General features: G+C 35.4%; 2 protein-coding genes across 7 annotated transcripts in view; one reads left to right on the plus strand and one right to left on the minus strand.

Annotated features, from left to right (window-relative positions):
- The window catches only part of LOC138700127 (DNA-dependent protein kinase catalytic subunit-like), a 240,742-nt gene that overhangs the window by 75,686 nt on the left and 139,346 nt on the right, over nucleotides 1–25,710 (plus strand). For all 5 annotated transcript variants that reach the window (XM_069826504.1, XM_069826490.1, XM_069826469.1 and 2 more), the window contains 6 exons: nucleotides 3,028–3,143; nucleotides 7,034–7,211; nucleotides 9,113–9,321; nucleotides 14,648–14,826; nucleotides 15,215–15,471; nucleotides 23,787–23,939. In XM_069826504.1, coding sequence (XP_069682605.1) covers nucleotides 3,028–3,143; nucleotides 7,034–7,211; nucleotides 9,113–9,321; nucleotides 14,648–14,826; nucleotides 15,215–15,471; nucleotides 23,787–23,939 — 1,092 coding nt within the window. The remainder of the gene's footprint in view (nucleotides 1–3,027; nucleotides 3,144–7,033; nucleotides 7,212–9,112; nucleotides 9,322–14,647; nucleotides 14,827–15,214; nucleotides 15,472–23,786; nucleotides 23,940–25,710) is intronic.
- LOC138700179 (uncharacterized) lies at nucleotides 1,623–19,394 on the minus strand. 2 transcript variants are annotated; one of them, XM_069826604.1, is made up of 3 exons: nucleotides 18,658–19,394; nucleotides 16,232–16,444; nucleotides 1,623–2,817 (listed from the first exon to the last, which is right to left on the minus strand). In XM_069826604.1, exons 1-3 carry the CDS (start codon nucleotides 18,960–18,962, stop codon nucleotides 2,730–2,732), a joined length of 606 nt encoding a protein of 201 aa, XP_069682705.1. In that variant the 5' UTR covers nucleotides 18,963–19,394; the 3' UTR covers nucleotides 1,623–2,729. The 2 variants fall into 2 exon arrangements, with proteins under 2 accessions (XP_069682705.1, XP_069682711.1); XM_069826610.1 differs by lacking the exon at nucleotides 1,623–2,817 and adding an exon at nucleotides 3,137–6,482.

A 25,710-nucleotide genomic window follows, 5' to 3' on the forward strand; every position in this document is an offset into this window, starting at 1 on the left:
CCTGGCCTGGGATCGAACCCGCAACATTAGGCATAGAAGGCCAGCGCTATACCAACTCACCAACCAGGTCGACCCAAATTAATAAATCTATAATATTCTCATAGCTGCAGTGCATATGTCTGTACAGATTACTGTGCACTTAACTGTGGAATCCTGGCCAAACAAGTCACTCAGCTGAGTGCGCTCCTAATATAATGGCAGAAGATGAATTACAATGTTCAATTTTTAATGTTAACAAAATTGGAATTAAATATGATACGAAAATCAATAAAGAAAAAACTAAAATTATGGCCTTCTGCGAAAAATACCCTGTGGCTAGAAAAATATGTTTAGGTTCAAAAATATTAGAAAGGATAAATTCTTTTACATATCTCGGATACACATGATCTTTTTTCGATGAAGTAGACATTTCACAGAAAATTTCTATATACACCAAAACAATGGAAATAATTAACAACATTATGAAACCTTCCCTAGTACAAAGACATACTCGAATTCGTCTTTACAAGACCTTGGCAAGACCTGTATTTTGTTACGGCAGTGAGGCATGGACATTGAGGAAGAAAGACGAAAGCAGAATAACGGCTAATGAAATGAAATTTATGAGCTATACAGCACGATATACGAAATGGAATCACAAACGCAACGAAGATGTAATGAAAGAATTACAACTAGAACCTGTAATTAATCACGTAAAGCATTATCAGAACTGGGTAAATCATCTGCATCGCATGTGTAGAATCTCAAAAGTCATGCTCCACTATCGTCCAAACGGGAAGAGATCTCTCGGTCTTCCAAAGAAGCGCTGGATTGAAAATTCAACTGTGAGATCATAACAGGCCATTTAGCCTAATACTGGAAGGGAAGAAGAAGAATAACACCTGTCATATTAACATAAAATTAAAGCCCATGAAAGGAGCTTTAAAATGTTACATTGCCCAAATCTTTACCTCATCCAGTTCTGGAGAAAATGGTAATTAACTACTTCAAAATGCAACAATTTTTGATAAATTAAAAATGACGAAGATTTATTTAAAATCATCCGTCCTCAAGTGAGGTTGATCACTGGGATCCGCAATTAACAAACATAAAAAGATAAAGGGAAATGAAACAGTAAAATAATTACCGGTATTCGATTTGTACATTAAAACAAAAAATTATGTGTTAACATATAAATGATAGTGTAAAATTTGAAGAGAGGCCTTCAGAATTTCCATCACAATCATCTGCACCTCATAAAAGACAAATGAATTTTTTTCTTATGATTTCTATTCATAACTATGTAAGGTCACTTGATATAGCAAGTTTCATCAAAATCTCAGAATGTCAGTCAGAATCAGTGTGTTAATTTGGCATGGCATGACTCTTTTGCACTCCTCGAAGATGAAATCGGAGTTAGTTATGGTTTCGTTATCTTAAGCACATCTTCTGTTATGAGTATCTAATATTGTTGATTGTAGACGAAGATTTTTTAAACATGGCACAAACTATAGGAGGGAAGCAGTAATTTTGTAATTACACTAATTTCAGACTAAATATATGTTGACGTGCATGTGCTATTCACATTGTAAATTACTTTGTTGCTTCGAACAAATTCGAGTAGGTATGCCTAAAGAATTTTTATTTTGCATGAATATATAGAGAAATTTTGTGAAATTCTGTGTTATTTGAGATTATATTTTTCTCTTGTTTATTATTCTCCATTGATTTCAGGATCATTACTTGTTGATGATAGGTAGTTGTCATACACTGGTCTCCTTTTGTCGTTTCTCTCCGACGTGTAATCGAGATGGGGAAGGGAAACAGGAGTTACGTGACAAGATGGCTGTAGCTTGTGAGTGGATTGATGATACGAAATTATGGTGAAGTTTAAGGAAAGACTGTTTTTAAAATAACATTTGTTTATTACAGAAATAACAATAAAAGTATAACTGTGGTTCCCTCCTAGTTATGTGGTAGGGGAAATGGGGGGGGGTCGTGATAAAGTTGATAATTTAGAAATTCGTTCTGAGGCTTCAATGCAGGAAGAGTTATGATGGGTGAAAGTAAAGTACGATTTGCGTGAGAGGGAGGTGGGGGATAACGGGAGTGCCTGGGGTAAATCGGCTTGCTCTCGTGTGTGTTGTGGGAGTGGGGAGCAGGATAACGAGAGAGACAGGGAATCGGGTAGAAGGTTAGTTTTCTAGTTCGAAGGATCAACACAGCTTACTGTGCGACTTACCGATTTAGAGAACAAGCTCCTGGCATCAGAGGATCAACATAGTGTGTGCGACTTACAGACTTCAGGAGCGGGGAAGGGTGACCTCTATCATCGATGGATCAAACAGAGCGAACTCGCGACTTACCAACTGTAGAGGGGGTACTGAGGAGAGGATTTGGTTTCACAAGCCGAGGCATGAACTGTTAAGGGCAGGGAAAATAAGAAAGCGGCGGAGATCTGTAGTGAGATAAGAGGAAAAGAATAACTATGGAGTACGAAAAAGGTGAGAGAGATTCACCGATGTAGGAAGAGCACAGGCGACAGGGGCGCAGTGGGCTCCCTGTTCCCGAGTATGGACACATCTGAACAAAAAACAACCATAGCGTAGGCCGGTTGGAAGACTGCTGCTAGTGACGGAGGACGCGTTAGAGCTACCTCTTTGCCATCTAGTGAATGAGTAATTGTGGACTCTTGACCAAGCTGTATTTATACCCCTTTTGGAACCATGGTGGTTGGGGACGCATTGAAGTCACCAGTGGCGGGGGGAAATTTCCACTGGCAGCTTGGCGCGCGAATCTTCGCTTTCTCCCTCACAAGAGAGAGAGAAGCAAACCAACCTGAGAGAGAGAAAACAGCGACTAGCATTTGGGCGGGTAGGTTTGAATCGTTTAAAGTAGGATGCATGGGCATCGAAAATTGATATGCACAATATAGTTGTAGCTTAGCAATTTCTTAAATTTGTACTCTTATTTGAATTTAGTGTAAATGCAACCTAAGTTTTCTATACAGAGCATGCGAATGATTAAATTTTATTCATTTGTTTTCAGTGACTCAGAAGCATCTCCACATCCTTGGCATAATTGTACGTAGATATCCAGAATATGTAGAAGAGAAGGATAGAAATCTATTATTGAGGATCTATCTCAGTAATTTGGGCTCTCAGGTAAGTGCTAATTACAGAATACAGTAGAATAATTTCAAATTAGATTTGAGAAACTTACAAAACAGGAATCGTTTGATGAGTGCTGTATTTGATAAGTACATACATGCATCATCAATATTCTGATGACCTTGTAAAATTGTTCAATTTTCTGAAGACGAATTATTCTCTATATAACTTTTTTAGTGTAAATTCATGTTATAGTAATTATGTATGTATGTATGTATGTATGAGGACTGTCCAGAAAGTAAGTTTACCTGGAGCCGTTTACAGAAAGAAAACACACTTTCATGGAAGGACTTACTGGAACAGATACAGCAATTGTTGAGCTATTTTTCAACATATTCCCCACCAGAATTGAGACATTGGCCATTATGTGGGATCAACTTATATATCCCCGTGTAGTAGAAGTGTGTCGCCTGGTATCGGGACCTGTGTGTGCCTGCACCTCTGTTGATCCCATGGTATGACAAATGAGTCCTATAGTTCCAAAACCTGCCTTATCCACTTTTTCAATTTTTCAGGTATTGAGAGAAACTGTTTCACTATATTTTCTGCTGAATCTTGATAAAGAATTGTGTTGTTTTTAAATATATAGTATTAAAAACAAATATTTTGAAGTGAAAATGAGGATAATATCAATAATATAGACACAAGATAGGAATTAAATATGGAGAAGACAACTTTTGGAATGGACTATTGGATAACGCAACATTTGGCATAAACACATCAGGATAAGGCAAGTTTTAGAACTGATGTAGGAATTAAAGATTAAAATTGGTATCCATAAGGAGAACAGTACAATAAAAATACTATGACTTGGGTTGACTGAGATTTTTGTGTGTAGGCCTAACTTTCGCGAGTAACAATTAATGCACAGTACTACACCAAGCTACTGAAAAACTCAGTACGAGAAAATCCTCTACAAGGAATGATCACGGAATCTGTCTGAAAAGGTCATTATTATACAGTACATGACTTCATAAGGTCAATGTGACAATATCATCTCTGACCAAATTTCATTGGGAAGTTTCCGTTTTCTCTTAGTATAAAAGATTATGTCAACCATCAGCCACTCTTTTTAATTTATAATAATGACAGCACTTTTATATAAGGAACCTGTAATAGATACATTTTATTCACATTCTCAGATCACCATATTCGTGTTCACATCCACTTTCACACAAATCATAGTCATTAATGGAAGAAACAGTAAGTTCGTTATTCATACTAACAAGCTCACAATAAAGTAATAAGTCTGGTAGATCTTTTCAGAAATGTCCAAAATGCTTTTCAGCAGATTTTCAACATCAGCTAATTTTGCTTTTCTGATATGGTTTCTACATTCTGAAGGCACTGTAGGTGATTTCTTGTACTGAATAGCTTTTCCGATAACTACCTTCTCAAGTTAAATTCCTCTTCTTTTAAGCAGAATAAATAGCTGTAATATATATGTAGCATAGTAATCTGTGGATAAAGCATACTTTGGAATAAACAAGACAGAAGACTGACTTCATTTATGAGGATAAGGCAGCTTTTGAAATGAGCCTGGAGTAGACAAGTTTTGGAACAATCCTAATGAGGATAAGGCAGCTTGTGGGATAAAACTAAATTTTTCATCACAGTTTTAAATAGGATGAGATGTTTTTGGAACAGAAAGACATTAAAATGGCTAGGTATTATATGGAATGCATTGGCATTGCTAACTCATTTTCTGATTTTTTGAGGAGAAGGCTGGTTTTGGAACTGTAGGACTCGAGTGTCTCAATTTCGGTGGGGAATATGTTGAAAAATAGCTCAACAATTGCTGTATCTATTCCAATAAATCTTCCCTTGAAATTGTGTTTTCTTTCTGTAAACAGACCCAGTGAAAATTTATTTTCTGGATGCGCCTCATGTGTGTGTTTTTTTTTTTTCCATTAAGTCATTCCGCATGCTCCATTACCAAGTAATACTACATGCTATTAATACACTTACATAAATCTTTACAATTCAACTTTCTTAAGTATACTACACATCTTACACCAGTAAACTTTCACAGATAACGTATTGTTGTTTATATTTTAACATTGCTATTATTCTGTCATTGGAATAAGCTTATACTTGTTTTTTCTTATCTTATATCCATGATAATTATGACTTAAATCTGATTATATTTTGTATTTCGACCACAATTATCTATGTTAACAGTACCAGCAAAGTATTTACAATTATTTGCAAAATCTCTATTCACACCCACACACTCAACACAACTGGTATTGGCATAAGCTATTTACATATTTACAATGTATCAAAGTCTATTGTTGCGACAAACTGTGCGAACAATTTTCCATATTTGTGAACTAGTTCTTTCTTGCTTGGGGACCATGAGCCACCATTTTGTCTTAGATCAGTCTTTAGTTTACCTCTTTGCAATTGTACCTTGTTGAAGTCATATATTATGTGTTGTGTGGTTTGTTCTTCTGCTCCACAAGGACACTTCGAATTATCGATGACCTTGAATCTGTGAAGATAGGCTTGTGTGAGACCATGGCCTGTTATCATTGCAATCAACTCCAGAGTAAATGGTAACTTGACTTGCAGCCGTCCTCTCACGGTTGGGAAGTATGATCGACAGACTGCACCTTTTGTGCAGTTTGCCCACTGAGATTGCCACTTCATTGCACTTTTTTCTTTTTCTGCACTGACTATTGTCTGTTTGGTTTCTTTGAGTACACTATTTCTCTTTCTCGGTCTAGAGCCACTTCCTTCGCCAGTTTGTCTGCCATTTCGTTTCGATATATCCCGATGTGTGCCTTGACCCAGCTGAGATGGACTGTCCATCGTTGGTTTTGAAACTGCATTAGCAGACTTCTTATTCTCTCTATTATTGGATAGTGCTTGAAATTGTTGTTAATTGAATCTATTGCTATTTTACTATCTGTGTAGATAGCAACTTTCCTTTCTGAAGGGTGAATTTCTCTCATGTCTTGTAATTCCTCTAGTGCTTATAAAGTGGCAAATTATTCTGCTTGCTGCTGTAGACAATTTTCAGCAGAACGTCAAAATGTACATGACGAGGAATGCAGTGGGAGGCCAACCATCATCACAGACGACCTTGTGGAGCAATGCACCATCTGCTTGCTCATGACGTTAGGCCCATAGACCTGGCACAGCTGACGATAAATTTCAAACAGTGCTATGCCCTGTGCATTCAAAAACGTTATCACTGATTACACTTCACACGTGGCGGGTGCTGAAATAGGAGTGTCCATCTTCAACCAATGCAACGAAGCTACTGAGAGCACTTTTTAGTGTGCATTCAATGTTGGTTGCTTGGCGGTTGTTAGCCCACTTTGAGGTCTGTGAATATAAAGGGAAAAATTGGATTAGTGTCTGGTAGAGTTCCCAGGTAGCTCAGTTGGGAGAGCATTGATATGTTTAACCAAAGGTCCCGGGTTCAGTGCCCTGCCCTGGAACAATTTTTCCCTCGAAATTATTCAAATAAACTTCACAGGGAGTTATACCTGAAAGCTTGATCTGCATGTGTGGAACTGGCCATCATCCTATTATTTCCTGGCTTAGTTGCCTCATGAGTGATGCCTTACTGGTGTCACTTATGAGGGTCAAACCTGTCTTCGGACAGTTGACTGAACAACAACTAATTACTGTATTATACATTTTCTTCCTTATAATTTTCCTAGCATTCTTAATAAGTTCTTACTTTCTAAGACAGTGTGATTCAGGTTTTTATTCTTCTGCTAGTTGTTGATTTTATAATTAATTACCGAATTCGTACTTAATTCAGAGTCAAATGAAAGCCTTTACTACTTAGCTCTTCTGTTTTCTTTTTATCTATCAGACATCTTTTGTTTCTCTGCATATACAGTTTATTCATTTTTTTTTTTTTCCAGAAATATGATGGATCTACCATTAAATATCAAGTGGTTGTTGGATGCTTGAATGGACTGACGGAATACTTGTATGTCTTTCCATTAAATATCAAGGAAAATGAAGCCACTTGCAAGAAAGTTTATAATTATATGAAAGAAGTGTCACTGAAACATAAAGAAATGAGAGTTGCTCCAAGAGGTTTGTGAGATAGATTACATGCATTGTTTGCAGTTTACTAGTTTTGAATTAGAAACTTTAATAGTGTTTGTTGAATCATTAAGTTGAAACTCTAACTTGAGAGACAAAATGCTTAAGCTAGTAAGTGCTCATGATATTGTTTATATTAAGTCTTGGTTGGGAATTTGAATTTCGTAATCAGAGTTCATAGAAAATTATCATCTTGTACTATACTTTTCATAAATTATGTTCATAGCCTATTTTCTTGAAGAATGACAATTTCTTGAGTGTGAGAGGGAAGGTGGACATGCATTTCGTATTATTCATAAGAAGAGAAATTCTTTTGCTTTCTTTGTTGACAGTGATTTTTTAAATGGGGTTATTCTAGTCCTACCCAGGTGAATTTCAGCTTGTCGGATTATCGCTTGTGATATTACATATTTCACATCTTGCCCTTGTGATTGATTCTGGAAGCCTGTATTTCCCTGGCAGACTACCTAAATGAGATTGGGTTTGATAGTTCTTTTTAAATGTTTTAATGCTTGTTATTGTTACTTGTTAATTCGCTTTGCTCCTTGTTATATTTACAAATTTTATTGTTACTAAATTATTCAGTGAATAGTAATTGTATTGGCTAAACATTGTTATGAAACAATCATAACCCCTACTGTCAGATTCTATTGTCATCTTCTATTTTGGGAGTTTTCCCCAGTCACGGGTCTAACAATGTTCTATTGGCTTAATGATGGTAGTGCAGAGCACCCGTCCCAAGGAAGGTAAGCGGTAAAGATTGGAGTGGGACCAGTCTGCATAGTGCAGCATGCATGGACTTGTCTGTACTCTGGTGCGCAACCACTCACTGCACGCCAACAGATTTTGTTAGAGGTTGGAGTGGGAGCGATCTGCATAGGAACTCTCTGTATTTCTTCACACTATTTAAACTTTTACTTCATGTACGTTTCCTAAAGGTGTGTCTCAGGTATGTGTCGAACATCCCACCACTTGTTTTAAGAGCTCGATCTTTTTCCTGCCTTTTTAAAAATATATTCAAGACGTTTCTTCCATTACAATTTTGGGTCAAAATCACTCCCAAATATTTTTTGAGCTCACATGTTTCATTTAACGTTTCACCAGCCAACTGTAATAACATTTTAAAGTTGTTGTTGTTGTTGTTTTCTAATGCCAGGCGTTTGACAAAAAGTCATTTGACCTCTTGCACTCCAATATTTTTCAAAGATATTATCATGACCAGCCACTGAAGCACAGATTTTGAGTGTTCCGAATCCATTTCTTGGTTTGAATTGCACAATGGACAGTTAGGGAACTGATATATTCCAATTCTATGCAGGTGTTTGGCCAAACAATCATGGCCTGTTGCTAATCTAAATGCAGCCACAGACGATTTTCGTGGTAAATCGGGAATTAACTGTGGATTTTGATGCAGAGAGTTCCATTTTTTCCCTTGGGATTGTGTTATCAAATTTTGTTTGTTGAAGTCTAAGTATGTAGATTTAATAAATCTTTTCACAGAGTAATACGTAGATTTAGTAACAGGTCTGTAAGTAGCAGTGCTGCCCTTCTTTGCTAAAGCATCCGCATTCTCGTTTCCCAGGATTCCACAATGGGATGGTGTCCATTGGAATACAATTCTTTTATTGAGTGATATTAATTGAGAGAGCATTTTAGTTATTTCTGCTATTTGAGATGAAGGTGTGTGTTTAGAGACTATTGATAGAATAGCTGCTTTGGAGTCTGACAATATAACTGCATTTTTAAATTTACTGATGTTAAAGTAATGTCTATTTACACTTGAAAGAGATTATAATTGCTTAAAATGAGTAAACATTTTAATTAAATTGTGTGTATTATACTTCTATCTGTTGTGAAAACTGTGTAAAATGATGTCGACTTGTGTTTTGCAGCTGCATTAGAACTGATTCAAGCACATGGATGCCAGTTTACACAGTTTCTATATGAAGAGTACAAATTTTGGCATGAATTTCTTCTGAAATGGGTTAACACAACTGGAGAAGACCACAAAGTTGGTGTTGCGGCTCTTGACATGTTTTATGGTTTAATGGCTGACACTCTTAAAGAGAAACCAGCAAAGATAGGCAGCAGTGTGTTTTTGGTTAGTGCCTGCTTTTGTATTCTTATTTATGTGGAATATGTGTAAACATTGAAATGAGTTTTATGTTGAATAACTGTTGCTATGTAGTGAATATGACTGTTCTTATTTGTAATCCAGTGCTTATTCAGAATTTATTAATTTGGTTACTTGTATAACATACAGGCAGTTCGTTATCTTATCTGAGAATATTATAAGTCTCCTGGCATGTGTACAAGCTCGTTTCAACTCTGCTCCTGTCTCAAAGTTTACAATAGCCAAGAAAAAGAATTTTAGTAAAGTACTCCATTTACTCAGAAAAGAACATTAATATTTTATTTTATCTAGACTCTTATTATACAGTATCGAATTCCTTTTTTTTTTTTTTTTTTTTTTTTTTTTACTTTATGTGTCAATAATGTGGCTATGGAGAAGGATGGAGCATGTGAAATGGACAAACAGAATAAAAAATGAAACTGTGTTGGAAAGAGTGGATGAAAAAAGAATGATGCTGAAACTGATCAGGAAGAAAAAAAGGAATTTGTTGGGTCACTGGCTGAAAAGAAACTGCCTACTGAAGGATGTACTGAAAGGAATGGTGAATGGGAGAAGAGTTCGAGACAAAAGAAGGTATCAGATGATAGACGACATTAAAGTATATGGATCGTATGGGGAGACAAAGAGGAAGGCAGAAAATAGGAAAGATTGGAGAATGTTGGGTTTGCAGTGAAAGACCTGCCCTGAGGTAGAAAGCTATGAATGTATGAAAATATGTATCAATGTTAAATGGATGATGAGATTTGCTCTTCCATCCAGTAATACATATTCTAGTAAAGAATTGTATGTAGTCTTTTTGATCACTGTCCCGAGGAAGAAATTGGTATGCATTGTAATATTTGAAAAAGATAACAACATGTTTGTCCTGAGTTATGGTTATTGGCCTGAAAGAACAATATTTAGAACAGTGTCGCAATTTGGTAGCATTGTTTGTGAAATATTTTGTATTTATAGCAGTGGTGGTTTGTGGTATAATTTGTAGGTGGTTGCAGACACAATACAAGTTCAGTTGGATCGAGTTTACGCAGACGGTCACTCAGATGCTGACAAGCTACACAAGTCAATTAGGACCAGCTTTACTAGTGTCCTTGGATACAAGTGCAAATTAAAAATGGCAGTGGATAGCGGAACGTTGAAAGATCTCGTTCAAGAAAATGGACCGAGCAAGAAACGGTGCATTTAGCCAAGCTGTACAAAACAGAAGAAGTGATATTGAACTTAAGACTGTCTGAATACAAGAACAAGGACGTGCTGGCCTGTAAAGTAAAGCATAAACCTCACGAAGAAAATTGTAGGTTAGGTTCAATGCCAATATACATTTAATAAGTTACTGTTAAGTACCAGTACTTTAAAATTTTTTTTTTTTTTCCCACTATTGACATGACAATACGAAATTACACTTTCCTTACCTTTATACCACTATATCCAAGTAAGTAGATCAAATCGGAAAACTTCAATAATGTAAATTTAATTAAGTTGTTACAACACGTGTAAGCTGTGCAGTCACTTCCATAACTCACCAGTACATTAATAGTAAAGATTTCATTTAAAAATTTTTCTATTTTCATAGCGGTTAGGGTTGCGATAATTTTACTAATTCATGTAAATGCCATTAAACCTCAAAACTTGAGCCGTAACAAGTCTTAGATAGGCATAATTACGTATCCATGTATAATTAATTTCTCTTAAAGTGCATATTTTGGGATATACGGTGTAAAACGTTTCATTTGTCATTTCATTTATGCAAGATGAATATTTTTACAGTCCATTTTGAATAGATTGTCATTTTATATTATTATTTTCAAATAAAGACTCGTTAATTTTTAGTAAAAAAAAAAAAAAAAAGGTCAGGGAAACTTAGTTTCAAGTTTAGTGTTAAATTAGTAGGCCCTATGTTTATGCACCTAATTCATAGCTCGTTAGAGTCCATTTGTGGGTCTTACTTTTTGTGTTTGCTATACGGGGGAGTATTTCTAGCTCCATCAACATGTCTGTGACAGCTCCGATACCCTGTAGGACCAGATCCGCTATTTTTAAAAGGATCCAATTGGTGATGCATGTCAACCACATAGAGGAGTTTGCTCATATAAGCTGGCTTGTATGAGTGTACTCAGTCTGATTGTACTCATATTGTGTCAATGCGGCTTTATACTTATAAATTTTACGGATATGGAAATCTTACATATTGAACCTAAAAACCAGAAATTAAGTATACTAGAACAGTACGAAATATACAGACATACAAAAACACATCTGTAACGTATCTTCAGTACACAAATTTCAGAACACATTCTATTTTACACAACACTTACTTACAAATGGGTTTTAGAGAACCCAGAGGTTCATTGCCACCCTCACATAATCCCGTCATCAGTGCCTGTCCTGAGCAAGATTAAACCAGTCTCTAGCATCATATCCCAGCTTCCTCAAATCCATTTTAATATTATCCTCTCATCTGCGTTTCAGCCTCCCCAAAGGTCTTTTCTCCCTCTGGCCTCCCAGCTAACACACTACGTGCATTTCTGGATTTGCCCATACGTGCTTCATGCCTGCCCATCCCAAACGTTTGGATTTAATAGGCCTATTCCTAATTATGTCAGGTGATGAATACAATGCATGCAGTTCTGGATTGTATAACTTTCTATTTTAAACAACACTACCTATCATAACACACCCACCACCAAGTCACAATAAGAAGAAACAGGAAACAAGAAAGGACCTCACTAGTAATCTGAACATGGCCAATATAAAGCCGAAACTAGTTAACTGAGGTAAATTACCAGCATAGTTTCAAATTGACACAGGAAAGTTGTTAATATAGCAAATATACCAAATCTTAATTTTCACATTCTTAAAACAGCATTAAAAAATGCAGTGTAGAGTTAATCCTGACAGAAAGAAATAAATAACGAACTGTGAGGATGGAGCTTCCTTTTTATGACATTATGAATAAAACATAACTATGTACAGCATACATGGGCACAATTTTCGGTTACGTGAGGCACTCGATTTGAAATAGTTTGTTTACTAGGAGAGGAGACTGCAGAGTAGAATGGGAAATATAAACTGCTGTGACCTGCGTCACCTTATCATAATTGCTAAGGCAGTCAGTGGCGAATTATTAGGAAAGTGCTTGGTTAACGTGAGAGACTTGAAAACTTTTATTCAATTTGGCAAATTAATTCGTTAGCTTTAGTCATAAACCTCTTTACTATTTCCTCGTCATTGAATTGATTTAAATCACAGGTGAGAAATTGCGTAACTAGCCACGTTGTCTACATTTATTTTCTTGAATATTCTGGCGTTTCTCAAGATTACTTAATAGATTTGCACGTTCTTGACCTAAAATAATTTCAGAAAATCATATGTCGTTTTCTACGCACATTTGATATTTTTTTTATAAATTTCTTTTGGAAATAATACGTACAAACAACATTTAATTCCTCGTACCTTTTAATGCAGCGTGTTTAAGGTATAATGTCGTATTTAGTATACTATGCAAATGTTAAGATCATAAATTTTCTTCGGAATAGTACGAAAAATAACATTTAATTTGTCTTACCTTCTAATTCAGCATGTTCTTTATGACATAAGAAGTAATGTCGTTGTATATTAAATTTATTAATGCCTAATAGGATTTTCGAGCATAACATACATCGTATGTTCTCCTCTTCTAAACAGCAAAAAAACTCTTCCTCCCATTTCTCACGAAATAATCGATTTCTAACGTGTACACACTGCTTTGATAATGCCATTATGCCACCACTGATATTGCTTATGAAACTGATACAGAATCTGCCCACGCCTAGGAGCTACGTGAGGGAGGAACGGGGACTGTGAAGATGATGTCACTCAGAGTGATATGCTCTGTGAAGGTCAGTGAGGCACAAATTCTCAAGTGAGGCACGATGCCCATCTATGATGTACAGGATCAGCTGTTGATAGGTTGCATGCTTGTTACCGCCATTTGCAATACACTGATTAATGGCTCTGTGGAATTGTTATACTGAAGGCGCATACACTGAGCAAGAATTCCAATTATCAGCTTTGTGGCATAGCAATTGCCACACCTCACTGAAATGATTGAAAACGAATGTTGTATCACTGTTAAACAAATCAATTGAAATGCTATTGTGAAAACAAATGTTGTATCACTGTTAAACAAATCAATTGAAATGCTATTGGAAGAAGTAACAATTCAATAATGATTCAATTAAAAGAAAATGACAAAGGTAGTAGTAAAGGTGGTGTTTGTGCATACCTGCAGCCATACAGCCGTACCAGAAAACGCCACTGATTTATGGTGTGAGAGTCGTCATTGAATGGTGAAAAATGCTACTTGTGGTCGTTATAACTTACAATGAAAGTGTGTTACTTTTGCTTCATTAAATTGCAAGCACTGAATATTTATTATATGACTTATCTTTCGTAGGGTTAAGAGGATGAGATTTGAAATACTTTAAGGCTAGAATTTAGCTTTGAATATCATAAATTGCATTCATATTATGTGCTTAGGTTTTTTCATGTTGTTAATTACAAAACCAAGTATCGAAAAAGTAGAGAGTACCATCATTCTCTGCATAGCTGACGCCATGACAATGATGTTGTTGTAAAATTCTACTAATAGAAATTTTCAGAAGTAGTTGCACTGATATCACAAACAAATTTCTGTAAATGAAGATATGGACGAAAACGTGCTGGAACATTGTAACTGTGTGTTGAATTATCCTTTTAACGCTTCAGAACTAATTGTTTGTTTTATCTGCAGGGATATATTATTTGTGATATTAAAGGTTTCACTTATTCAATTGTTCCTAAATAGGTTTAAGAACTTGAATCTGGAGTATCCCAACTTAACATATAAAACAGACTTTTTTGAACTCGCAATCCTTTTAGAGATGAATGACATACCCTGAAGATAGAACCAATAAGTAGTAACATACATAATCACTGGATATGTGCTATTAACATTAATAGGAAATAATGGACACCATTAAGCTGTACACTATTAAGGTTATTAATTGGTTCTCAAATTGCATTACCGATATTAGAATCAGTAACTATCATTCAGTATTCTGAAAAGTTGCGATAATTTTAAGGCAGTTTAAACAACCACAAAAGTATCACAACTCAACAACTGTGTAGTATGAAACATATTAAGACTGATGATTTTGAAATTCGAATGTGGCTTATATGTACATGTGCAAATATAACATTTGATTTTCACGACATGTGTGAAGACAAACTATAAAAATTCAGGACACTGTGACTAATTGAATTTGTTTTATTTCAGTACTTTATCAACGACTTCAGGAAGAAAATGTTAAGTCAGGACACATCTTCGCAAGATATGAAGCTCGTCATAAAGTCATTTGGTCTGTTTTCTGGTCCCTGCCGAATTTATATGAAACCTCAAGATGTGGCGTACATGTTTACTGTTGTGGTTCAGCGAGCTGAACAAGTATATTTCAAGTGAGCACGATTTACACTATTAAGAGTAAACTTCTTGAATTCATCTAGTTTTTTTATATAAATAAAGTAAGGTAAACATTGTTTATTGTCGCGAGAGATTTTTTTTGTTTTACGCGTGCGTGTGTTTTTTTCCCTCCCCCACCTTCCCCCAGCAATCTCTTATACTATCCTTTCTTCACAAAGAAGAGAATTAGCCTGACGATTTCACATTAATAAATTTTACCACAAAATAGTCACAAGTATTTTTTTTACTTACATTTGAGTAAAATCTGCTTATTTTTTAATTGCCTGTTTTCATGAAGAATTTTAATTTAGCCTTTGAATTTCAAGTTCAGAAATTGTTATTACTCTGTGTTGCAAAGTTTCCATTTTAGCTGCTTAATTTCAGGGAGGAAGAGCTGACCAGTGAAGATCTCCAAAATCTCCATGATTACATTGAATCGTTGTCCAGTATCATGATGCAGTTAGAGGGCTTGACAAATGAACAGCTAGGAGCTCTGCAGAGCCTTACTGTGATGCTCATTGACAACTTTCCGAAGTTGCCAAAATATTTCCATTGGCTTGCCAATCGTGCTCTTATTGTCACTCTCTGCAATCTTGCAGACAGTGGTGGGACAGCTCTTGGAGACTTTCTTTCCAATGTTGGTAAGTAGCAATGATTGGGTGTTTCTAATTTTGCTGGTACTGTGTAAACATTAATCCATTCTGTTTCATATATGTACACATACTCGTATACACAAACACACATATAAATTTATGTATTCCCAGGAACTAACAGTCTAAGAATAATGACGGCAAATTTATATGAAAGCTAGGTATCGAATTACTTGTAATAGAGTTGTTATGTAACTTATTACTTTATTAGTAAATTGGCCTCTCAACAAAATTCATTAACTCCATAGCTATTTCAGCCCTGAAAGGTTCTCTAACCATCTTGAAAAAAATTACTTATATTCGAATTAAATCTTTGTTAACCTTATTCTACTTAATCATTAGTATTCAGTTTCTTTGGTAATCCATGTTCTTGCTTCCTGATTATAATATTTTATATTTACTATGTCTTGTTCATATATTTCTCTCTTGTATTGTACACTTTGTCTTTTGGCAGCCACTAGCTAGTGGAAGTCGAATAAAGATTACACTGGCCAACAAAAATTTTTTTTTTGAATGTTTCCTGCACTTCGAGTCAATTCTTACTAATTTTGGGTTGAGAAAACCGAATATGACAATGAAAAATTTTTCTTAGCCTAGTTTCTCTGATACACAATAGGTGGAAGTATTTCAGTTTAATTGATTAAGAGAAAACTATACATTTTAATTACATATGACAACAACATTGAAAGTGCATTTGAATTTTTTTAAATGGCAGTTACATTCTAAGAATTCTAAATTGATGGAAGAATACCTGGCAGATGGTTGGGTCTGAAGAGAATCATGTGGTGGCTTCATGAGATTGTCGGCTTTTAGCTTGCCTCTTGTGAGTTCTGGAGCATTCCTACACAAAGACCAACAGTAATCCGCAAGCATTGTTTCATTCCAACGGCCGTGATATCTTCGTTGCATAACAGAAATATCCTGATGGAATCTTTCTCCGTGTTCATCAGTGACAGCTCCACAACTAGAAGGGAAAAAGTCTAGGTGAGAGTGGAGAAAATGGATTTTAAGAGACATGTTGTATACGAGTTGATGGTATTTTTGCAGGAGCACTGTCACCAACTGAGTGTGGTTATCATCTTTTTTGTTGCCTAAAATTTATGAATAACTCCTTGAAGGCTTCCCAAGCTTCCTTTTCTTTCCCCTCCAAAACTTGGTCAATTGCAGGATCCTGTACAAGTTCTCGAATTTGTGGCCCGACAAAAATAACTTCCTTAACTTTGGCATCACTTAATTTCGGAAATTTCTCTCTTACACACTTAAAGGCTTGTCCTTCTTGGTTCATACTTTTGACAAAACTTTTCATCAAACCCATCTTAATATGCAGGGGTGGAAGAAGAACATCTTTTGAGTGCACGAGAGGCTTGGCAACGACATTTTTCTCGCTAGGGTTAAGATATCTTGCAGGCCAGTCTGCTTGAATATAATGTGATTTCCTATCCCTGCTGTCCCACATACATAAAAAGCAGCAATATTTTTTGTACCCCAGTTACATTCCTAAGAGTACAGCAGTGACTTTTAGATCATCACATATTTTACACTTGTGTCTCCTTCATGTGAACTGCATGACCAACAGGAATAGAAGGAAGACGGTTCCCATTGTGAAGTAATACAGCTTTCAAACTAAGCGTGGAGGAGTCTATGAATAGCCTCCATTCAGTTGGATCATGGTTAACATTCAAATATTTCATCAAACCATTAATGTCGCAACAAACAACAAGATTGTTTTTCTTCTCAAAAAAGGGAAGCAGATCCCTGTGACGTCTGTACTGTGGAACCCTGACATCACGTTCAAGAAGATTCCATTGCTGTAGTCTAGACCAGAACTGTAGCTCCTGAGAGCGACTACTTTCCTCCCTTTTCTTACCCCACCCACCTTTTCTACCAGTATGGTCATGACATTGTAGTTACGCTCGGCTGCATCAACATTCTTTCTCGTGGCGGCAGATATACACTACGCTATCAAGAATTACAAATGAACAGATAATAAAATCCTTAGAAAGTAAGAGAAAAATGAATGAGGGAAATAAATAAATTAAAAGACATGTAAAATAAATTTTAAAATGTATGTAAGAAGGTTCCCTGTGTATATATTGTCCTATTATTAGTAAAGCCGATTAAATCCACTTTTTGTGTAAAATAAGTTAAGTAGGCCTACAGTCCCCGACTTGTCTTTCCGTTCTCTGTATTCTACTAAAATGAAATAAGTCTGAAATGTTGCATGCAGGCAACAAACCAATTACTTTATTTGAAGAATTTATTATGATTTTTCTTGCATTAATAAAGTTTTAATTCCTGTTTTTACAGAACTTGTAAAACTGGTCTTAACTGGTTTTACTAGTAATAGGACGATAAATAAATTCTACGTTGATAAGTGAGTGATAGCTATATGACCAGATGTCAATGCTGTCATTCAACATTGTAACGCACTCCAGCCAAATAAGTAAAAAGTAAATAAGTAAATAATAAGTAAATATGTAAATAAATAAATAATTAAGTAAGTAAATAAGTAGGCCTAAATAAGTAAGTAAATAAGTAAACAAATAATACGCGTACTGCAGTTTAAAGAGAACTGGAACATGGCAAAATCTAAACCCGTGAAGGAATGCTACTTCCAGAAGAAATAGGAATATGATTATTTTGTTGTTGAAGACGAAATAATTGCTTGTTTACTGTGTCGCATCGAATTTATTTCTACTCGTCATTTCAATATTAAACCACATTTCAGCAAAGTCCGTATTGAGAATTATGGAATCCACAAACTATCAGGTAAGTTCATTATTACGAACTGTGTATTGATTATTTATTTATATATTGTAAAATTAAGGACGTCACTCATTATGTTCATTTTGAATTGAAATTAATAGTGACTTTCAAGGTTCATTACTTAAATGCTATAAATTTATGTTTTCGTAGGTGATGATAGGAGGAAAGTTTTCGAAAATCTAAAACAGGTTAGGTGCAAAGAAATCTCAAAGAAACTACCGACAGGAAATCTAGCATAATTGTCAACCTTGAAACGAGATAATGCATTATAAAAACAATGAATTTATTACAATCCTTTTTGAAAATTACATGCCGCCACTGATTGGTCAGAGAATATGAATAACTCTATGCGGAAGTCGATCATCCCCAATAGAAGTGGAGTGAGGCTGACGTCATATTTCTCCTACTTACGAGTTCTGCAGGCCTGGTCTAGACCCTAGAATTTCTGCCTTCTTCTTTGACAGGTCAAGGTCTCTAATGAGATCACTCAATTTCACTTGACTCAGTCTTTGTGGTTTATCATCTTTTTCCTCAAAATCGGGGTCATGGGATGTGGAACGCTTGTTGGGTTGTTCTTCTTGTTCCACACTGTCTTCATTTTCTACTTCACACACACAATTTTCGGATGGAGTAGGAACTGGTAAACTATCTGAATGTGGAATAGGTCGAATAGCAGATCGAAGATTCGGGTATTGAACTGTTCTTCTTTTCTTCATAGACAATCCTGCCTTTATAGATGGAGTCTAGCAGAAATAGCAGTCATCTGTATGGTTTCTAGGCTCCCGCCAAACCACAGCACAGCAAAAGCCATAGATCATTTCATATTTTTCAGCCATTTTCGCAGTGTAACTGAACAAGAGTTGCAACATATAGGTGAGCCCATGACTTATCCTGGTCCCCTAACATTCATACCGAAATAATGCTGATAGGCAGTCTTCAGAAGAGGCGTCAGATTGCAAAAATGTTATTTCACCACAAATGTAACAAAAATTATTCACTATATTTACACATTTCCGTGGCATTTTTACAAATTTTACACTTTAAAAGCACTTCCAAACCAGAAATTCTGCATTAATTACAGCAGAAACAATATGAAATTCACAGTCACAGTATCAATATCTATGTTTATAACTTACAAACAGCTGAAAGTTTATAACTTACAAACAGCTGAAGAACATTTGTGTTTTGTTATTTGACAGGTGTGCCAACTCCCAAAACAAAATATTCCCCAAACTGAAAATGTTGACTCTAAAAATGAAATGTCACTTTAACTTCAAAACAAGAGCTAATCTGTCATTTTTATGGTGATTTTTGAATTCACAGGTGGAAATACATAAGAATTAGCTATTTTTGGGCCCGAAACATTTTCATTGTTGGGTAGTGTTATTTTTAATAAAACAAGTAAAATTAATTTCCTCTAATTTGAGGAAGCTCTGATAAATAAAAAATACAAGTCTTTTGCTAATTGGAGGGTAATCTTGTTGTTATTTCACTTAGTAGGTATATGTTGGTTGATTCATTGTAATAACTGTGCCTTAATTTTGACAAACATTTTTATGAAATCCAGGTTTTGCCAAAAGATTTTATTGATGCACGCTGATCATCACTGAGCATGTAGTATGACATACCATTTTATATTTATCCATAAATGAAAATTGAAATTGTACTGACTAGCTGGTTTCCAAACATTGATAATTTGAGTACAGTATTTACAGTTCTATGTTTTGAATAATGAGGAGTGTGTGAATACCGTAAATATATTAATCATTTTCCTATACTTTTTTATATTTTTGACTTCGAAAAAGAAATATAGACAAATTATGTACAACTAAACTTAGTTTTTTATTGACTGCAATACTAAAACATAGAGGTTTTATGAATAGTTTTGCAAATGAAAATTAGTCCCTTTTTGAACACCGTGAAATAAAGTTACTTTTTCATGCATTTCATGGCCTGCTCTTTTATATATATAAATTCTAAATTATAGACATCAGCTCAAAGAATTTGAGTGACCACAAGGGTCCTGAACACAATAAACGTGTACAATATAATGTGATATGATACATTAAAGAAAAAAGAAAGTTAATTGTTTAAGGCAAATATAAGTGGATTAATTGAAATAGAGATGATGATGTAGTATTTGAAGAGAATCCTTGATAATATTTATAAGGACAGACATTACATAATCAAAAGGAATGTGAAGTTCCTTAAGATAATTCCATGTGAATTTGGAAATAGAACCTCTACTGCCAAACAGCAAACCAATGACAGACCATTGTTTAAGAGGGACGTTGTACTTTTAAGAAAGATAAGGCAGACAAGGTTCATATATGGACTTCTTCTCAATATCAACTTCGGTAGCCTGATTTAGGATTCTTTCGAAACGGATAGTAGGGTCAAGAACAAGAACCCGTTTTAAGCGTCCGTTAATAGCAATAATGTCTGCCCGTCTGAAAGAACCATCTGATGATACACAATGTACTTCCTCATGAATCTCCCAATTTAAAGTTTTTAACGATGTCACCAAAGCATGTCGTACACGATGATGTCTAGCATTGATCAGCAGCTCGCCTTTAGGGCATTGTCCAAGCACGTGTCCAAGTGTTTCAAGCTCTCTACAGTCTGGATGACACAGCGGGTTATGCTTAGAGTTCTGCCCGGTATTGCGCGAACCGCCGAAATATTGCTTGACATTTTTAAAGCACTGGTCCATTCTGAGGAAGATAGGCCCTTTCGATTGCTTACCCATGAGTAATCCCTTTACCACGCAAGGTATGGTTTGTTCAAGTTTGGAATGCATCATTTCTTAAGTGTTTACGAATTTTACGACCTGACCAGTTGATAGCATCAGTAGTTGTGATATTCAATTTTGACAGAGCAAAATCTTTTTCGCTTACAAGGTCCCTAACATTGTGGAGATGGCAGTCATCAACACGAAGAAGAGTATTACAGATATTTATATGTTGTACATAAGCTTCCCAAGATGCTTTCATTAACGAAAGACCACAATATTTTTTAGGGGAGTGGGAGTAGAGCATTCCGTCAGGGCAGTTATGAGGAAGACCAATAAGCTCTTTGCATGCTCCTCTGGTAACTTTATCTAAATCATTAAGAAATTTGGTTTTAATTTGGTAGAGTGGAGCACACTGTAAGGGATATCATATACATCTATAGAAACAATGCTGTTACTTTTATTATTAAAAATCGATCATTGACTTACCCATACAGTCACAAGGCTTGAGTTGTGAGGGTGCTAGGAACAATAGACTGTGCCAGTACTAGTTTGCATTGTCTGTAATGAGGGAATATTAGCGGTTCTAGTGGTTAGCAACTATCTATGGATGGATATTTACTACATATTGAGCTTCGTGGCTGTATATACTGGACTGTGGACTTACTGTAACCTACTAGAGATTCTGTTCTCTTTGGAGAGTGTAGAATATATTTTGATTATGAGAGGAGAATAAATGTCTTCTAGGAGATATGTTGTAATAAATAAAATTATGACGGCAACTTGTGTGTGAGGTGGAGAATTCTGAGAATCTTATCTCTTATTTAAAAGAAGTTTAACTTTACATAAAAGTTACATAAATGCCATATTTTCTCGAATACTCCATGGCCTCAAATAAACCGTGCACCCCACTTTTGAAAGGCAAAGAAAGAAAGAAAATTAAAACAAACACAAATTACAAAAATAAAACTTTCAACAAATTAATGTATTCGTGACAAATTAAAAACATATGATTCTGACATATGTACTGCTAATCCAAACACCATTTAACTATGTCAATAATTGAAATACCCATGCGGGAAGATAATAGCATGTACTACTACTTTTTTTTTTTAACTTGGTTATTTAACTATGCTGAAACAACTACTAGATTATTTAGTGTCGTTGGGATTGGTAATAGCAAGATGGTATGAGGCCGAGGATTCGCCATAGATTACCTGACATTTACCTTACGGTTGGGGAAAACCTTGGAAGAAACCAAACCAAGTAGTCAGTCCAAGTGGGAATCGAACTCAAGCCTGAATGCAACTCCGGATCAGTAGGCAAATGCGCTACTGCCTGAGCAATGTTGGTGGCTGGCTACCACCTTAAGAGTTGCACTGGAGGAAAAGGACAGTGTTGCCAACTTCATTTCAAATAAGTCTCGCACCCATATTTTTTACTTGTATATTTCGGAAAAGACTGGCAACGAAATTTTCACGCAGATCCATCTGAATATAAAAATGGAAGTTATAGGTAGATGATAAGTCCATTGCGAATTTTGCTTATATTATAAATTAAACAGCCTTAAAATGTTTTTATAAACTACGAATTTGGTGTTATATAGGGTCATTAGCTTTACTCTTATCAGTGGAAACTGTATTTTGGAATTTTTTCCATTAAAAAAAAAAACATATTGCTCTGTCTGTGTCTGAACCTGCATTACTTGGATCCAGTCGCAATCACTGTAACCACTATGTCACTAAGAACTTGTTTATGTAACTAATGAAAAATCGGTAGTAAAGGAAAGTCACCTTTTTGGTGAGGAAGACTAATGCCACTATAAGATGCTCTTAATTTTCTGGCATCTGTTTGCACAAAATGGAGGTACGGCTTCTGTGCAACATAATTGAGAATTTAGTTATTTAACTGAGCTTTGTGACATTGATCAAGTATGTCCACTATCATATGTATTTAGCTTACTTTCATTTAGCCCTCTCAAATAACTTTAATAAAATAGCAAACTAGGTTTGCTAGCTAATAAATGCTATGTCGATGGTGTTCGGGTAAAGGGGTTAAGTCATTTTTTGTGCAAATGGAGTTTTGTTTCCCCAGGAGAATTCACAAGTTAAATTCTATAAGTAGGTGTGCAAAAACAAAAGAATACTAGTATTTTGAACTGGCTATCCTACCCCATTATCTCCTGGCCTAGTTGCCTCATGAGTGATGCCTTGTTGGTGTCACTTGTGGGGTCCAGACCTATCTTCGAACAGTTGACTAACAATAACTAGCATTTGATGTGTTTTATTTGTGTAGAAAATTACTTGCAATAATGGTCTGATGTTTAATTTTCATTTAACTCGAAACTCATTTTTATGACATCGCTCTTTACCCAAACACCATCGATTTATTCAAATAGTAATTAATGCTATGCAATGCTGTTTTTAAAAACATTTTTTCTATAAATACAAATAATTAATGCTTTAATTTCACATTTTTAGTGATAGTTAATTATATTTAATCTGCATTGAACTTCCACAGTGGTTCCAAAGTCTGTTCTTTGTTTTGATAAATGAATTTCAGAGATTCTTATGCTGTCCACTTACTTTTGCTTAGTAGGTACCAAAATTAAATCATTGGACCTGCCTTCAGTGGTATTCAGTGTTTCTTCATGAGAGTACTGGTACTTGCTCTGTTCATTTTTATAAAATTTGAAAATCTGAGTGAAATATGGGACATTTAACCTTGTTGCTACTCTAGACTCAGAGTAATTTGTTATCTAATGGAATTTGGATATAATTCGAAAACTGTTTTGCTTCTCTTGCTTCAGTATACCAAGGAGTAATCCGTTCTTGCAAGGATCAAATTGCTATAGATGTGGAACTACAAAAGGAGAAGGCTGATGGTGGAAATGTGATAACCTACAGGGACTACTTGCCAATATGGAAGGCATTGCTTACTCCCCAGAGCTTTGAAAAGAGAAGTAAGTGGAAATTGGGTCCAACTTATTGATCGAGAAATGAGCAGTCTTTATCTTATTATGAAATTAACATAAATATTGCTTTATGATATTGATGGTTGGGATCATGATTGCAAGAATGCAGAATTTGGGTTAAGAAGCATGTAAGCACTAGAATTAACATAAACAGTGTTGAAAATGTTGTGGAACATGTTGTAAATAAAAGTGATGTAAGTGGTGTCTTCTTTGAACAGTCTAAAACTGTTACAACAACAGACTTCTTTCCTCCCTGTTCCTCCTCCAGTTTTACTTTGATATGTTGATTGTTGTTGTTTTCTAATGCCAGGCATTTGACAATGAAGTCATTTGACCTCTTGCACTCCAATATTTTTCAAAGATATTATCGTGACCAGCCACTGAAGCACAGATTTTAAGATGTTCTGAATCCATTTCTTGGTTTGAGTTGCACAATGGACAGTTAGGGGACTGATATATTCCAATTCTATGCAGGTGTTTGGCCAAACAATCATGGCCTGTTGCCAATCTAAATGCAGCTACAGACGATTTTCGTGGTAAATCGGGAATTAACTGTGGATTTTGGTGCAGAGAGTTCCATTTTTTCCCTTGGGATTTTGTTATTAAATTTTGTTTGTTGAAGTCTAAGTATGTAGATTTAATAAATCTTTTCACAGAGTAATATGTAGATTTAGTAACAGGTCTGTAAGTAGCAGTGCTGCCCTTCTTTGCTAAAGCATCCGCATTCTCATTTCCCGGGATTCCACAATGGGATGGTATCCATTGGAATACAATTCTTTTATTGAGTGATATTAATTGAGAGAGCATTTTAGTTATTTCTGCTGTTTGAGATGAAGGTGTGTGTTTAGAGACTATTGATAGAATAGCTGCTTTGGAGTCTGACAATATAACTGCATTCCTAAATTTATTGATGTGGCATAGAAGATTCCTGAGACTTTCCCTTACTGCAATGATTTCACCATCAAAACTTGTTCCATATCCAAGAGATCTATAAAGTGAGAAGAGACAGCACGTAACATCTGCACCGGCACCTTGTTCTCTGGAGATCAAGGATCCGTCGGTGTATAAATGAAGCCAGTTTTGTGGAGGGTACCTAATATTAATTGTCTCTAAAGACAATTGTTTCAGTATTTCAGTGTTTACTTCTGATTTCAGTATTTCTTCTGTTAAATTTAGATTATATTCTATATTTAATAGAGTTAAAGGGTTTGGTTTAATTTGTAAGCTTTCTTTTAAATTCGGGATATTGATTTTCTGTTTTAATTCTTGAACAATGTTGAAGTGTGGTACCCTTATATGTCTTAATTTAGATGTTTTTGAACCCATCATTTGAATGTAGGAAACTTATTTTTGTTCATGTGAGTAGCAAGTAGTTTGAGCCCAGTTCAGAAAGAGGAAAGTTAAACTTGGACTGGTTACTCTTAAAACAAAAGATCATTACAAACAATTAAGAGTAAGTTGTCTGAAACTTTGTTTTGTTAAACTGAAGAATGTGAGTATTCAGCATTTTGCAGTATTATATGCATTTCTATTTAGCTGGCAGGGGGTAGTGACTTGCATTTTATAATCTCTCCTACCAAAATTCCATCATCACTTATTCTGTTCGCTCAACTTGAATTTTATGGCAGTTTTTCGAAAGCAGTGCGTTGAACATGTACTTTTGTAATTAAAAATTAGTCAATTCCTGGACCCATCACCGGCATGTCACAGTGAAGATGAACATCTTGCATATGGCTGATGGGAAATAAGGTCGGTGGAT

Source organism: Periplaneta americana, chromosome 1 (assembly GCF_040183065.1).
Source record: "Periplaneta americana isolate PAMFEO1 chromosome 1, P.americana_PAMFEO1_priV1, whole genome shotgun sequence".
In the NCBI taxonomy this organism is placed as follows: domain Eukaryota; kingdom Metazoa; phylum Arthropoda; class Insecta; order Blattodea; family Blattidae; genus Periplaneta; species Periplaneta americana.

What these genes read in the sequence shown, in the direction of transcription:
- LOC138700179 (XM_069826604.1), bottom strand. Translation starts at nt 18,962, where the DNA reads ATGAAGAAAAGAAGAACAGTTCAATACCCGAATCTTCGATCTGCTATT. An exon ending in AGACCAGGCCTGCAGAACTC is followed by an intron (nt 16,445 to 18,657) that starts GTAAGTAGGAGA and finishes TTTCCCTTCTAG; the next exon opens with TTGTGGAGCTGTCACTGATG. An exon ending in CAGACCCAACCATCTGCCAG is followed by an intron (nt 2,818 to 16,231) that starts GTATTCTTCCAT and finishes TCTCTCTCTCAG; the next exon opens with GTTGGTTTGCTTCTCTCTCT.